Source organism: Bufo bufo, chromosome 2, assembly GCF_905171765.1.
Source record: "Bufo bufo chromosome 2, aBufBuf1.1, whole genome shotgun sequence".
Lineage (NCBI taxonomy): Eukaryota > Metazoa > Chordata > Amphibia > Anura > Bufonidae > Bufo > Bufo bufo.
The window spans coordinates 360,100,616-360,116,527 of NC_053390.1; the positions used below are offsets into that span (position 1 = coordinate 360,100,616).

General features: G+C 42.7%; 1 protein-coding gene across 2 annotated transcripts in view; it reads left to right on the forward strand.

The window, feature by feature from the left end:
• The window catches only part of LOC120989200 (programmed cell death 1 ligand 2-like), a 47,801-nt gene extending 32,214 nt beyond the window's left edge, over positions 1 to 15,587 (forward strand). For both annotated transcript variants that reach the window (XM_040417139.1, XM_040417140.1), the window contains 2 exons: positions 13,519 to 13,656; positions 15,311 to 15,587. In XM_040417139.1, the coding sequence (XP_040273073.1) occupies positions 13,519 to 13,656; positions 15,311 to 15,351 (179 nt within the window). In that variant the 3' untranslated portion in view covers positions 15,352 to 15,587. The remainder of the gene's footprint in view (positions 1 to 13,518; positions 13,657 to 15,310) is intronic.
• Positions 15,588 to 15,912: the final 325 nt, after the last annotated feature.

Sequence of the window (15,912 nt, forward strand, 5' to 3'; positions counted from 1 at the left end):
AAAGTTTTTCCCCCAAAAAATTCAAAGTTTCAAGTAAATTTTCCCCAAATAAAGTAAAAAATATTTGTAAAAAATAGGGAAAAAAAAAAGTGGACATATTAGGTATCGTCGCGTCCGTATCGAACGGCTTTATAAACATATCACATGACCTAACCGCTCAGATGAACACTGTAAAAAAAATAAACTGTGCTAAATAAACCATTTTTTTGTCACCTTGCATCACTAAAAGTACAACACCAAGCGATCAAAAAGGCGTATGCCAGTCAAAATAGTACGAATCTAACTGTCACCTCATCCCGCAAAAAATTAGCCCCTACCTAAGACAATCACCCAAAAAATAAAAAAACTATGGCTCAGAATATGGAGACACTAAAACATAGTTTTTTTGGTTTTAAAAATGCTGTTATTGTGTAAAACTAAAGTAAATAAAAAAAGTATACATATTAGGTATTGCCGCGTCCATAAAAGCCTGCTCTATAAAAATATCACATGACCTAATCCCTCAAGTGAAGTAAAAAATTAAATAAAAATGTGCAAAAAAAGCCATTTTTTGTCATCTTACATCACATAAAGTGTAATAGCAAGTGATCAAAAAGTCATATGCACCCCAAAATAGTGCCAATCAAACCGTCATCTCATCCTGCAAAAATGGTACCCTACCTAAGATAATTCCCCAAAAAATAAAAAAAACTATGGCTCAGAATATGGAGACACTAAAACATTGTTTTTTTGGACGCGGCAATACCTAATATGTATACTTTTTTTATTTACTTTAGTTTTACACAATAACAGCATTTTTAAAACCAAAAAAACTATGTTTTAGTGTCTCCATATTCTGAGCCATAGTTTTTTTATTTTTTGGGTGATTGTCTTAGGTAGAGGCTAATTTGTGTAAAACTTAAATAAATAAAAAAAAGTATACATATTAGGTATTGCCACGTCCGTAACGATCGGCTCTATAAAAATACCACATGACCTAACCCTTCAGGTGAACACCGTAAAAAAAATTAAAATAAAAACTGTGTAAAAAAAAGGAATTTTTTGTCACCTTACATCACAAAAAGTGAAATAGCAAGCGATTAAAAAGTCATACGCACCCAAAAATAGTGCCAATCAAACCGTCATTTCATCCCACAAAAATCATACCCTACCTAAGATAATCGCCCGAAAACTGAAAAAACTATGGCTCTCAGACTATGGAGACATGATTTTTTTTGTTTCAAAAATGAAATCATTGTGTAAAACTTACATAAATAAAAAAAAAGTAGACATATTAGGTATCGCCGCGTCCATAATAACCTGCTCTATAAAAATATCACATGACCTAAACCCTCAGGTGAATACCGTAAAAAAAAAAAAAGTGTGAAAAAAGCAATTTTTTGTCACCTTACATCACAAAAAGTGTAATAGTAAGCGATCAAAAAGTCATATGCACCGTATAATAGTACCAATCAAACTGTCATCTCATCCCGAAAAATAATGAGCCCCTACACAAGACAGTCACCCAAAAAATAAATAAAACTACGTATTTCAGAATGTGGAGACACAAAAAAATCTTTTTTTTTCAAAAATGCTTTGTTATGTAAAACTGAAACAAACAACCAAAAAAAGTTGTCATATTTAGTATTGTCACGTCCGTAACAACCTGTCAGATGAATGTTGTAAATAACAAAAGATAAAAACCTTGCCAAAACAGCTATTTCTTGTTACCTTGCCTCACAAAAAGTGTAATATAGAGCAACCAAAAATCATATGTACCCTAAAATAGTACCAACAAAACTGCCAGCTTATCCCGTAGTTTCCAAAATGGGGTCACTTTTATGCAGTTTCTACTCTAGGGGTGCATCAGGGGGGCTTCAAATGGGACATGGTGTCAAAAGACCAGTCCAGCAAAATCTGCTTTCCAAAAACCGTATGGCATTCCTTTCCTTCTGCGCCCTGCCGTGTGCCCGTACAGTAGTTTACGACCACATATGGGGTGTTTCTGTAAACTACAGAATCAGGGCCATAAATATTGAGTTTTGTTTGGCTGTTAACTCTTGCTTTGTAACTGGAAAAAATGGATTCAAATGTAAAATCGCCCAAAAAAGTGAAATTTTGAAATTTTATCTCTGTTTTCCATTAATTCTTGTGGAACACCTAAAGGGTTACCAAAGTTTGTAAAATCAGTTTTAAATACCATGGGGGGTGTAGTTTTTTTTTAAATGGGGTCATTTTTAAGCCTCACTGAAAAAGTGGGTTTTATAGATTTGCTTCTAAACTTCTAAGCCTTCTAACGTCCCCAAAAAATAAAATGACATTCACAAAATGATCCAAACATGAAGTAGACATATGGGAAATGTAAAGTAATAACTATTTTTGGAGGTATTACTATCTATTATAAAAGTAGAGAAATTGAAATTTGGAAATTTGCTAATTTTTCTTAATTTTTGGTAAATTTTGAATTTTTTTATAAAAATAAATAAATAATTTTTACTCAATTTTACCACTGCCATGAAGTACAATACTTGATGTGAAAACAATTTCAGAATGGCCTGGATAAGTAAAAGCGTTTTAAAGTTATTAACACATAAAGTGACACATGTCAGATTTGCAAAAAATGGCCTGGTCCTTAAGTCCTGAAGGGGTTAAGATGTTATTTAAAGGGCTTCTGTCACCCCACTAAACAGTTTTTTTTTGTGTACTTATAATCCCTATACTGCGATTTATCCATACATAATGTGATTAATCATTTTGGTTCAGTAGATTCTGCTAAAAACTTACTTTTATAATATGTAAATTACCTGTCTACCAGCAAGTAGGGCGGCTACTTGCTGGTAGCAGCCGCATCCTCCTATCATAATGACACCCCCTCCGCATGTTGATTGACACGGCCAGCGAACGGGATCTTTCTCTGCTGGCCCTGTTTGCATTCAAAATCTGGCGCCTGCGCCGTAACGGTATTCAATCGGCGCAGGCGCACTGAGAGGCGGACGCTCGCTCGGCCGCTCCATCCTCAAGGCGCCTGCGCCGATGACGTCACATCTACACCCGGCGCAGGCGCATTGAGGAAGGAGCGGCCGAGCGAGCATCCTCCTCTCAGTGCGCCTGCGCCGACTGAAGACAGGTACGGCGCAGGTGCCAGATTTTGAATGCAAACAGGGCCAGCAGAGAAAGATCCCGTCCGCTGGCCCTGTCAATCAACATGCGGAGGGGGCGTCATTTTGATAGGAGGATGCGGCTGCTACCAGCAAGTAGCCACCCTACTTGCTGGTAGACAGGTAATTTACATATTATAAAAGTAAGTTTTTAGCATATTCTACTGAACCAAAATGATTAATCACATTATGTATGGATAAATCGCAGTATAGGGATTATAAGTACACACAAAAAAAAACTAAAAACTGTTTAGTGGGGTGACAGAAGCCCTTTAAGACGTGCCCTTTCTGAAACCAAAATACGCCCTTATTTTTAAATAATGCAATAACAATACAGGTGAGGGAGCTCACCGGAATATAGCTCAGCCTGCTATACCACCTAGCTATTACAATAAAAGTATCAATAATTGGCCGGCTCTATAATATATATTTTTTAATCCCTTTAAAAAACAATAGACATAAAATGATATATCATACATATTTTTCAATGAATCCCTATCTCATGAAACACAATCTACTATAATACCTTAAAATAACAATATAATAATATAGGCTCTGTATATATTGACACTTATCATAACATAAAATATAGTCAAGGTCCCGTTAATTACTATCAATGCGGAGCTCACGCACTGCCAATTTTTTTTTTTATTGCACAGCAAAATGTAAGCAAGGTATCTTGTAGATGTTGGTTCGTTCAGGTTAGTATTCACAGTTAGTTTTCACAACTAATTTTATATGGTCTTATTATGGCCCTTTTTGGTATCTTACAAAGTCACAAATTATTCAATTACTCAAATTAAGTTGCCGCTTAATGGTTAATTTCCATATGAACCACGCAGTTATTGTTGCGAGTTACTGCAGTTGTTACTTAGAAACTCAATTTCATAAACAGTATGAATAGTCATACGTGGTAATCTGATGAGTAGTAATATTGTCCGCTTATAAATATTGTCTGCTTACCAGATCTCCAATGTTGATATGGATTTAGACATTTGTACATGACGCATTCGCCGAGTATGCCAAATCAGAGTTGGATATCTTTCAAATACCACCTACGCAAACAAGTATTGAAAAATGTAGAGGTACAACCAATAGCGGCCATTGCCGACAATGTGCCTTTGGAGTTCTTCATCTCGGGCAGCTGCGAATATTATTACAACCTAAATAACACTGTCAGGCCTCATGCACAGTGATACACTCGTATGATCTATACGAGTGTATCACTGTACAGCAGCGGCGGCATGAAGCGCACGGCGTCATAGCAACCAATGACGCCGTGCGCTCCTGCTGTCAGAAGGAATCCCGGCCGGGTTACCACGGACCGCTCTCGGCCGCGGAACACGGCCGTGTGCATGAGGCCTTAGGCTACTTTCACACTTGCGTTAGGTGCGGATCCGTCTGGTATCTGCACAGACGGATCCGCACCTATAATGCAAACGCTTGTATCCGTTCAGAACGGATCCGTCTACATAACAGCTTTTTCAGATCTGAGTTTTCACAATCGTGAAAACTCAGATCCGACAGTATATTCTAACACAGAGGCATTCCCATAGTGATGGGGACGCTTCAAGTTAGAATATACTAAGAACTGTGTACATAACTGCCCCCTGCTGCCTAGCAGCACCCGATCTCTTACAGGGGGCTGTGATCCGCACAATTAACCCTTTAGGTGCCGCACCTGAGGGGTTAATTGTGTGGATTTCAGCCCCCTGATGGGGTGCTGCTAGGCAGCAGGGGCCAGATCCCCCTCCCTCCCCAGTATTAAAGCATTGGTGGCCAGTGCGGCCCCCCTCCCTCCCTCCCCAGTATTAAAGGCATTGGTGGCCAGTGCGGCCCCCCCTTTCTCCCTCCCCAGTATTAAAGGTATTGGTGGCCAGTGCGTCCCTCCCTCCCCAGTATTAAATTCATTAGTGGCCAGTGCGGCCCCCCTCCCTCCCCAGTATTAAATTCATTGGTGGCCAGTGCGGCCCCCCTCCCTCCCCATTATTAAATTCATTGGTGGCCAGTGCGGCCTCCCCTCTCCCCCCCTAATTAAAATCACCCCCCCCCCCATCATTGGCGGCAGCGGAGAGTTCCGATCGGAGTCCCAGTTTAATCGCTGGGGCTCCGATCGGTTACCATGACAGCCAGGACGCTACTGCAGGGTGAATTAACAGCTAACGCGGTTAACCGCTAACCGCGACCCCGCATACTCGCATATCTAACCATGAGAATCCCTTTCTCGGAAACATTCCAAAAACAGTAATACTCACGTTTGTGGACAACGACTCATTTTCCGGGAGTTACCAAAGAAATTCTTTGTGCTTCAGTCACAATAATGTGAATTATGCTGCCTTATATTTGGACGGACAGCAGATACCCGCAAAAACGTTGCAGCCTAATTTTCAAGGCAAATCAGCGGTTCGTGAATATATGTCGCTCGTACATATTTTGGGGAAGCAAAAGGCTGACAACGCTTTATCTGTGGATTGGTCAGAATTTTTGAACGGTTTCACTTTGTTCGCTTTTGATTTGTCGCCGGATCAAGAACCTGGCGGACATTTCTCTCCAGTAAAAAAAGGAAATCTCAGAGCTGAAATTAGATTTGCTGAGCCGGTGCTAAACACTATTAACATGATTGTGTATTCCGTTCATGAAAATATTATTGAAATAAACAATAGAAGGGAGGTTTTATATGATTTTCAATAAAAAATGAATAGCTATGAAATTACCTGCGTTATCAAAGCTAACTTTCAAGCCCGGCGCATATTTAAAGGTGTATTTCCGTGCGATTTATTACCGAGAAATAAAATTATCGACCGTCCGGCAGCCTATATTGTAAATACGGACAATTCGTATCAGCGGGGAAAGCAGTGGATTTTAATTATATTGTGCAGGAATGATATATCTATTTTTTTTGATAGTTATGGATTATCTCCTGCAAATGAAATATTTCCTGGTGAATTTATTACATTTTTATCTAGAAAATTCTATGATTATAAGGTATCAAAACAGACAAATACTGGACACCGTTAGTTCGGTCTGCGGAAATTATTGCATCTATATCTTACATTGTATTGCTAAAAAAATTTCTTTTGAAAATGTATTAAAAATATTTACAAGCGATTTTTAGAAAAAATGGCCGTGTTGTAAGTGACTTTGTAACAAAGCGCTTGAAACAATTATGTCTACTTTGTTGTAATTACATCAGGGCCATAAATTGACCAGTGCGACCAGGTGGTCAGTTGGATTGCAGCAGATAATGCTTCTAGTCGGTTAAGCACCACCCTGTCTTCCACAAAGTCCAGTCTCAGTAGCCAAGAGTCTGGTCAACAGAATCCTCACCCTGATCCTCCTTCTTCCCACCATGGAGAGTCTTGGCAAACAAGTGATCCCACATTCGGATATTCTGAGGAGCTCTTTTCATCACCTTTCCATTATATGGGCCTCTCGCCAAGCCCGCTTGAAGAGGGACATGAGGAGATCATGTGCACTGATGCCCAAACTCTTGAGCATCCACAGTCACAAGAAGATGACGGTGGGGAACGACAATTAGTGTTTCACGAGGTGGATGATGATGATGAGAAATAAATGCCAATAAGTCAATGGCAATTAGTGTCTCAAGAGGTTGATGATGAGAATGAGACACAGTTGTCAATAAGTGAGGTTGTTGTTAGGTCAACAAGTCAGGGGGATGACCAGAGTGAGGAAGTGGAAGAGGAGGTGGTGGACCATGAAATCACTGACCCAACCTGGGAAGGTGGCAAGCCGAGCGAAGACAGCAGTACAGAGCGGGAGGGATCTGCAGCACCGCAACAGGTTGGAAGAGGCAGTGGGGTGGCAAAAGGGAGAAGGAGGGCCACACCAAACAGGCCCACAACTGTTCCCCGGAGCACCCCCTCCGACAATCTCCCTTGCAAAGGGCTAGGTGTTCCGCAGTCTGGCACTTTTTTGAGGAAAGTGCGGACGATAAAAGAATTGTCATTTGCAACCTGTGCCGTACCAAAATGAGCAGGGGCGTGAACACTAGCAACCTCACCACCACCAGCATGATCTGCCACATGGCATCAAAGCACCCTAATAGGTGGGCTGAACGCCTGGGTCCACAATCAGTGTCTGCGGGTCACACCACTGCCTCCTTATTCCCTGTGTTACGTGCTGGCCAATCCCCTGTCCAAGAAGCAGGCCCGAATGCCTCTCGCCCTGCACCTGGACCTTCGCAAGCACCATCAGCTAGCACATCCACTTCTTGTCCCAGTGCAGCGTACAGATGTCCATACCCCAGGTCTTTGAACGAAAGCGCAAATACCCATCCACCCACCCACAGGCCATAGTACTAAATGCGCCGCCACTATTTTTCCCGGTGTGCCATCCCCGCCTTATACCAGCATGTGTCCCGTAACATCACCCGTACCCTGACCAATGCAGTTATTGGGAAGGTCCACTTAACGACTGACACATGGACAAGTGCTTGTAGCCAGGGATACTCCATTTTCCTGACGGCACACTGGGTGAACGTTGTGGAGGCTGGGAGCGAGTCGTACCCTGGGATGGCACAGGTGCTACCAACACCAAGGATTGCGAGCCCTACTTCCATCAGGATTTCTGCCACCACCTACACCACCTGGCTGCAACCCCCCCTTCTCCTCCTCCGCACTCTCCTCCACTTCCACCTCTGAATTATCATCTTGCAGCACCAGTCAGTCATCAGTCAGTAGCTGGAAGCAGTGCTGCACTGCAGTGGAGAAGCAACAGTCCGTCCTTAAACTAATATGTTTAGGTGACAAACAGCACACCGCCGCAGAGCTGTGGCAGGGTATAAGGGACTAGACTGAGCTGTGGCTCTCGACACTCAACCTACAACCAGGCATGGTTGTGTATGATAATGGCCGTAACTTGGTGGCGGCTTTGGAGCTTGGCAAGCTCACACACATACCATGCCTAGCCCACGTGTTCAACTTAGTGGTTCAGTGGTTTCTCAAAACCTACCCCAATTTGCCTGAGCTACTGGTGAAGGGGCGCCGCGTGTGTGCCCATTTCTGCAAGTTATCTACAGCTGCCGCCGGTCCGACAACGCTGCAGCAGCACTTGCAATTGCCAGCTGTTGTGCGACGTGAGCACGCGCTGGAACTCCACGTTACACATGTTGGCCAGGCTTTGTGAGCAGCAGAGGGCAGTAGTGGAATACCAGCTGCAACTTGGTCGTCGTCTTTCCAGTCAGCTTCCGCTCTTCACAACCGATTACTGGTTGTTCACCCTTCTCGACCCCCGCTACAAAGAGAACTTCTCATCTCTCATTCCTGTGGTGGAGAGGACTAGCAAAATGGTGCAATACCAGAAGGTCCTTGTGGAAAAATTGCTCCAAAGATTTCCAGCTGACAATGCTGGCAGCAGAGTATGTAGTTCCTTGGGCAACCGAGGAGGGGAGACGAGGGGAACACACAGCAGTTCCAACAGAGGGAAGGCAACACTCTCCAAGGCCTGGGACAGTTTCATGACAACCCGCCAGCAACCTCACCCTGATGCGCGGCCTAGTGTCACAAGGAGAGAAAGGTTTTGGAAGATGGTGAAGGAGTACGTAGCAGACCGTGTCGGCATCCTTAATGATCCCTCTGTGCCTTACAACTATTGGGTGTCCAAGCTGGACATGTGGTACAAACTGGCGCTCTACGCCTTGGAGGTGCTGGCCTGCCCTGCCGCCAGCGTTTTGTCAGAGCGGCTATTTAGTGCTGCTGGGGGCATAATAACTGATAAGCACATTCGCCTGTCAACTGAAAATGCTGACCGGTTGACTCTTATCAAAATGAACAAGGCCTGGATTGCCCCTGACTTGTCTACTTAACCAGAGGAAAGCGGCTGAACATAAAGGCACTTTAAATGTGACTTTTATGGTGTATTGAATACACTGTATTCCCATACACCCCTTCCACCACAAAAAAGGTATATGGTTCAATATTGCTTTTCTCAGCCTCCTCCTCCATCATATCAACATGCTTATTAGGCTGCCCTCGCTCAGCCTCAGGTCCTCAACTATAATTTTTTCGATGGTCAGCTCAGCAGCAGGCCCTCAACCATAATTTTTTCAATGGTCAGCTCAGCAGCAGGCCCTTAACCATAATTTTTTCGATGGTCAGCTCAGCAGCAGGCACTCGCCCCTAATGTTTTAGAGAGTCAGCTCAGCAGCAGGCCCTCGCCCATAATGTTTTCGATGGTCAGCTCAGCAGCAGGCCCTCAACCATAATTTTTTCAATGGTCAGCTCAGCAGCAGGCCCTTAACCATAATTTTTTCGATGGTCAGCTCAGCAGCAGGCACTCGCCCCTAATGTTTTAGAGAGTCAGCTCAGCAGCAGACCCTCACCCCTAATGTTTTAGATGGTTAGCTCAGCAGAAGACCCTCACCCTAAATGCTTTAGATGGGCAGCTCAGCAGCAGGCCCTCGCCCATAATGTTTTAGATGGTCAGATCAGCAGCAGGCCTTCGCCCATAATGTTTTAGATGGTCAGCTGGGCAACAGACCCTCACCCCTTATTTTTCTAGATGGTCAGACCAGTAGCAGGCCCTCACCCATAATGATTTAGATGGTCAGCTCGGCAGCAGGCAATCACCCATAATATTTTACTGTAGATGGTAAGTTCATCAGCAAGCCCTCTCCCATAATGTTTTAGATGGTCAGCTCAGCAGCAGGCCCTCGCCTATAATTTTTTCCATGGTCAGATCAGCAGCAGGCCCTCGCCCCTAATGTTTTAGAGAGTCGGCTCACCAGCAGACCCTCAACAATAATTTTTTCGATGGTCAGCTCAGCAGCAGCCCCTCACCCCTAACGTTTTATATGGTCAGCTCAGCAGCAGACCCTCACCCCTAATATTTTAGATGGTCAGATCAGCAGCAGGCCCTCGCCCCTAATGTTTTAGAGGGTCACCAGCAGGCCATCAATCATAATTTTTCAAGGGTGTGTATGATGCCCTCCTTTATGTGTAACAAAGGGTGTATTGGAGTGCCAGTTCCTTGTAATTTTTGGCAGCCTTTTCACTTAGTGCATAGGCTTTATGAGTGTAGGAGTCCCACTACCTGAACAATTGTACCACAATGTGAATGAGGCCCTCCTTTATGTGATATACAGGTTGTATCAGAGTGCCTCTTCCTCGTAATGTTTGGCAGCACTTGCACTTTATATACAAGTAAATATACAGGAAAGAATGTTTCCTAACAATTTTTCCTCTAAAATTGATTTTATCTTCAGTTTTGTGCGTATTATTGTCAGTCTGTAAAATTGGCATACTACTCGGACAACTTTGTTCCCAGCAGCGACCTGGGAGTCCAAGATGCATCCAGACATCCTCCCCATGCTGTTCCCGAACCATTTCAATGGTGTTTCCATCAATTTCTGACCTTTTCATGTGAACCAGACACCCTCCCCTCTTCAGAGCAGGGGCTGCCTGGTTTAATGCTCGGGTTCTCCCATTGACTTCCATTGTGCTCGGCATCCTGAGGTGTTCTACTCGAGCACCCGATGTAACGGTCGCGTACACACACACACAGGGGGAAGGGAAGTGACCACTGCGCTCCACCCTTACCCCTGGCCCTGCCTACTTGCCTCACGAGTCCTAATGACAGGGGACAACTGGACGGCAATCCCTAACTTGGAGTAAGTGCAGGGATGACAGACAGACAAACAACAGGACGTGAACGGACCGAGTCAATACCAGGAAAGCTGCAAAGTACAAATGGAGCAAGCAGAGAATTGTCAGGAGAAGCCGGGGTCATAAATACCGGGAGAGCAGAGAAGTACAAGAGGAGTTCTAAGAGAGTAGTCAGGTGGGAGCCGAGGTCACAATACCAGGACGGATGCGCAGTACAGGAGGATCAGGCAAAAGGATGGTCAAGGAACAGGATCAGGTAAGTAATCAGCAGTCCAACAAATACCAGGAACCTAGAAATTAACAGGCAACCTGTAGCCAGCAGGCTGCCTGTATTTATAGTGGGGAGTGAGGGTCATGTGACGTGGCCAGCGTCACATGACCGACAGACCAACCAGTCGAGCACCGAGTGATCAGCTCAACGCTCAAGGCAGACTTAGGAGCAAGGAGCCACCCAGCTAGTAAAGCCGCCCTGGGAATGAGGTCAAACACAGAACCTCATTCCAAAAGCTAAGCAACAGTTCTGCGGGCAATGGGGGACCGAGTGCACCTTCGGAACCCCGTGACACCCGAGCACTTTGGTGCTCAATCAACACTAGTGCCTACCCTACTGCGTTGTTGAAAAAATCTAACGTACTGCGGCGTAAATAAAGACATTTTCCTTAAAACACGTCTGCCTTCGATTTTCGTATTGTATCAGCGCCAGCCGAAGTAACTCAATTGGGTGAGTGTTAGACTGAAAAGCTAATTAAACACGATCGTATATAATTAAAAATAATTTCCTAATGACCAAAATGATTTCTGTACTCTTAAATAACGTCTTAGGACATGTCCGAACATGTCTGAACATTCCCTGACGTGCTTGGCTAAATCACAAAATGGTTGCCGTATTTCACAAAATAGATGCTGTGGGCAAAAATAAGGGCGTATTTTGGTTTCAGAAAGGGCACGCCTTAAATAACGTCTTAGTACATGTCCGAACATGTCTTCAACATGTCCGCACATTCCCTGACGTGCTTTACTAAATCACAAAATAGTTACCGTATTTCACAAAATGGATTCTGTGGGCAAAAATAAGGGCGTTGCCATAAGATGCTTGACAGAATCGGTTGGAATTTAGGCGTGGTTTGGGACGGGCGATGGGTGGTGCTTTGGGGGGGTGGACTGGGAGGTGTTGTGGTTGGGACGGGTGATGGGCGGCGCTTTGGGGGTGGACTAAGAAGGGTTGTGGGCAAAGTGGGTGGGAAAAGGGACGTGTCAATCTGTCACTTTTCGTTTGACAAAACATATAGAGGTTATACTACTTCTCTACATCAGATTCTAAGGAACCACTGCTGTTGTAAGACATAGAGAAAATTTGGCATGATGGGAATTATTTTTTACATCAGTTTTGCTTTGAGTCTGTATTGCAGTAATTTGCGTCAGAATTCTGCCACAAAGGGATCTATAAATTCCCCCCATAGTTTCTTCCCCTTTTCTCCATTGTCAGGGAAAAAATTTTGACCTTTCATTTTTGATAGCTCCTTTGGAAAATGAAAGGTGGGATCTGATTGGTTGCTATGGGCAACTAAGCCAGTTCTATTTTACACCAGTTTGATAAATGACCCCAATAATGGTTTGCATAATTTTTATTAATTTGTTTTTGAGGGGTAAGGTATGAAAAAAACAGCAATTCTAGCATTGTTTATTCGGTATAAATGGCATGATAACTTTCTAGGAGTCAGTACTCTTAAGGCGGTCTTAAACTTATTTTTTATATGTTTTTCCAGTTTTGCACAATAAAAACTCTTATTATTATTTTTTTTATAATTTATTTCTGTGTAGCTGCAAAGACCCAAAACATTTTAATTTTCCATCACTGAGCTGTCTGAGTTCTTGTTTATTACAGGATAAGTTGTAGCTTTCATTGGTACCATTTTGGGGTACATGCAGCTTTTTTTTTAGCATGCGTTTTTAATTTTTTATTTTAAGTGAATGGGGCTGATCTGCGATACCAATCACCCCCATTGTACAGTGTACAGCGCTATGCTTAGTGAGCTGAGAGAAGGCTAAAGGGCCCTTTACCTGGGCCGAGAATCCTAAAGATAATTGCTAACGAGCGTTCACAGGAACGCTCTTTAAAGATTATCTAGCCGTGTAAATGTACTGTTGATTACCCGATGAATGAGCAAAAGAATTGTTCATCCGGTAATCCAATCATTTTTGCACACACAAAAATCACCGTTTGCCGGCAGCAGATCATGCTGTGTAAACACGATTTTTAGAAACAAAATGGGGAAGAGCGATGGCATTAGCGATCAATCCTCCCCATACTCTGGAGCAGATCACTGCGTGTAAATGCACCAGTCTCCTTCACCCGCGAGCAGAAGATTGTCAGGAAGGAACTTATCCTTCTCGACAATCTGCTGCTCTTTTGTCCCATGTAAAGGGACCTTAAGGCGCTACTGCAAGTGCTGATGCCTTCTCAAACATCTGATCGGCGGGGATCCTGGGTGTCGGACCCACCACGATCGGATACTGATGACCTTTCTTATGGGTGTGTTGGAGCAATAAAAAATAAGTTGTGAAGGTGATTCATTAGTGCAGTACAGATTTTCCTCTATAATATGTATTTTTTCCTATAGTTTTTTTTATCAACTTGCCACATCATATGTCAGCATTACGTAGTGTACACTATCAAATTTGTAAAAAATTGTAGTCCAGTATGTGGATTTTGTTTGCTTTTTAACAGTTTCCTGGTATATGACTTTGCTTTTTCACAGTTTCAGGACGATACAAAAAATGTCATCAGTTAAGGACAAGCATCTGCACTGACACTCTCCGTATCAATGCTGATATGTCATCAGCAAACAAATATTCTAGCAGTCATTTTGGAAGCAAATCTGGGGACACAGTAGTTGGTAAATAATATACTTTACTATCTCTTTTACATTACATACAAGTTCTGGTGTAATTATCCAAAATTCCACTCATGCCATTTCAAAACTTTAAGAGAACTTGATTGAGTTGAGAAACTTGGAGAGATTTGCACACCCTCTGAGGCCTGGTGAAGTACCTCTTGATCCAGGTTCTTTCTGCCTTGGTTTTACAAACATGTAGTTATAGTATCTGCACACTGTCTATCCTGTCTAACATTTTGAATTGTCAACGGGAAGGCAGTGGAACATTTACAAAGATCTGTTTTCTAGTGACTATATGTGCACATGAACATAATAGAGGGGGTCTCTCGCAATACTTTCTGTGAGCCAGAGATTTTAGAAAAAACACTATCCACTCTGACTAGTATGATATGATAGTACTGCAGAGAACTTGGGGAATATATACTCCTCATCCATAACATTTGAGGGGTTAGCGAGTAATTTGATATTGATGGCCTATTCTCAGGATAGATCATCAATATCAGATCGTTGGAAGGTATTTTCAGCTGTTTGAAGAGGCTGCTGTAACACAGCGCTGTACATTGGATAGCAGCTAAGTTTGGTATTGCAGCTTGGCCCCTTTCACTTGAATGTAACTGAGCTGCTCCTAAGCCATTTGACTGTTGTATGGCCTAGGAGGAAGCTTAAGTTTTCACAGAGAGCTGCCACCTCTTCGAAAATCTGATCGGCGGGGGTGCTGAGAGTCAAACCTCCACTGATCTGATATTGATGACTTATTCTGAGAATGGGCCATTAATATTAAATTCCCAGATAACCCCTTTAAAACTATCTTTCTTAGGCTTTGTTCACATCATGTTAATGTCCCACATTTAACGTATATACATGCCTCCAACGGATGCTGTACGGTCACATCCGTCACAATAGTGTTGTAACACATTGTAAAAAAAAAAAGTATACATTTTTTTGCTGGTCTCTGCTGGACGGAAAAGCATACTGTACAATGCTTTTGCATCCTTTTTTCCCAATGTATATGTTAGGCTACTTTCACATCTGTGTTTACAATTCCAGTTTTGAGATCCAGCAGAGGACCTTAAAACCGGAAATTAAACGGATCCATTCCATTTAATACATCTGGATTCATCCGTTTCGGCTGATTTAAATCAAAATTAAACAAACCGGATCCAGTATGACAATCATTGTAAATGAATGGGCACCAGATCAGTTTTTTTCAATAACAGAAAAAACTGATCCGACACTATTGATTTACATTGATTGTCATGCTGGAATCTGTTTGTTCCGTTTTGCAAACCGGACACAAAACCACAGCTTGCAGGGGTTTTGTGTCTGGCACTAAATGAAACAAAATGGAGCAGATACATACTTATGCATCCTGATGAGTTTTGTCCCCATTGACAAAGAATGGGGACAAAACGTAACCATTTAATTCTGGTTTTGAAACCCTCTACCGGATCTCATAAACTGCAATTGAAAACATAGAAGGTAGCCTTAGTGTGTTGCCCTAAGGAAATAGGAGTGTTCTTTTTGTCATTCAGTATGCTTTGGGTAGCACAGATTTGTGTCAGTTCCTCTTTTGTAAATGATGCACTTTTGAAAATCAGTAATTACGGTATATCTAAGTGGTTGTATTCATAGCTGGTTCAATTTCATTTTCCAGATGTAAAAAACACTGTCACAAGACTCCTGAACAGTTCCTGAGATCTGTCCAATGATAAAACTACAAGCAAAGCAGGATGGAGAATATTTCATTTGCACTTTATGAAAGGAGAACGTTTACTTCATTGAGGTTTTGTGTTTGGCAGGTCCAAAACATTGCTTGTTCGGAATTATGCTTTGTTATGTCTGTTAATAGAAAAAAAATTATATGGAACTATTATTATTATTTATTTTAAAGCACCATTAATTCCATGGTTCTGTACATCCAGTCGGGGTTACACAAATATAAAAATACAATAAACAAAAAACTATTAAAACACTGATACAGAGGTGTAGAAGACCTTGCCCACAAAAGCTTACAATCTACAACGGAAGAGGAGAGCACAGTAGGTGAGGGTATACTCATGTGGTTGTTTGGTGGCAGCATGCTCATTGCAAGTGGTAGGCTTTCCTGAAAAGGTGGGTTTTCAGGTTACTCTTTAAGGTTTGAATGTTGGGGAGAGCCTGATATGTTGGGGTACAGAGTTCCAGAGTAGGGGAGAGGCACGTGAGAAATCTTGTAGTCAATTGTGTGAAGAACAGATAAGAGGAGAACAGAGGAGG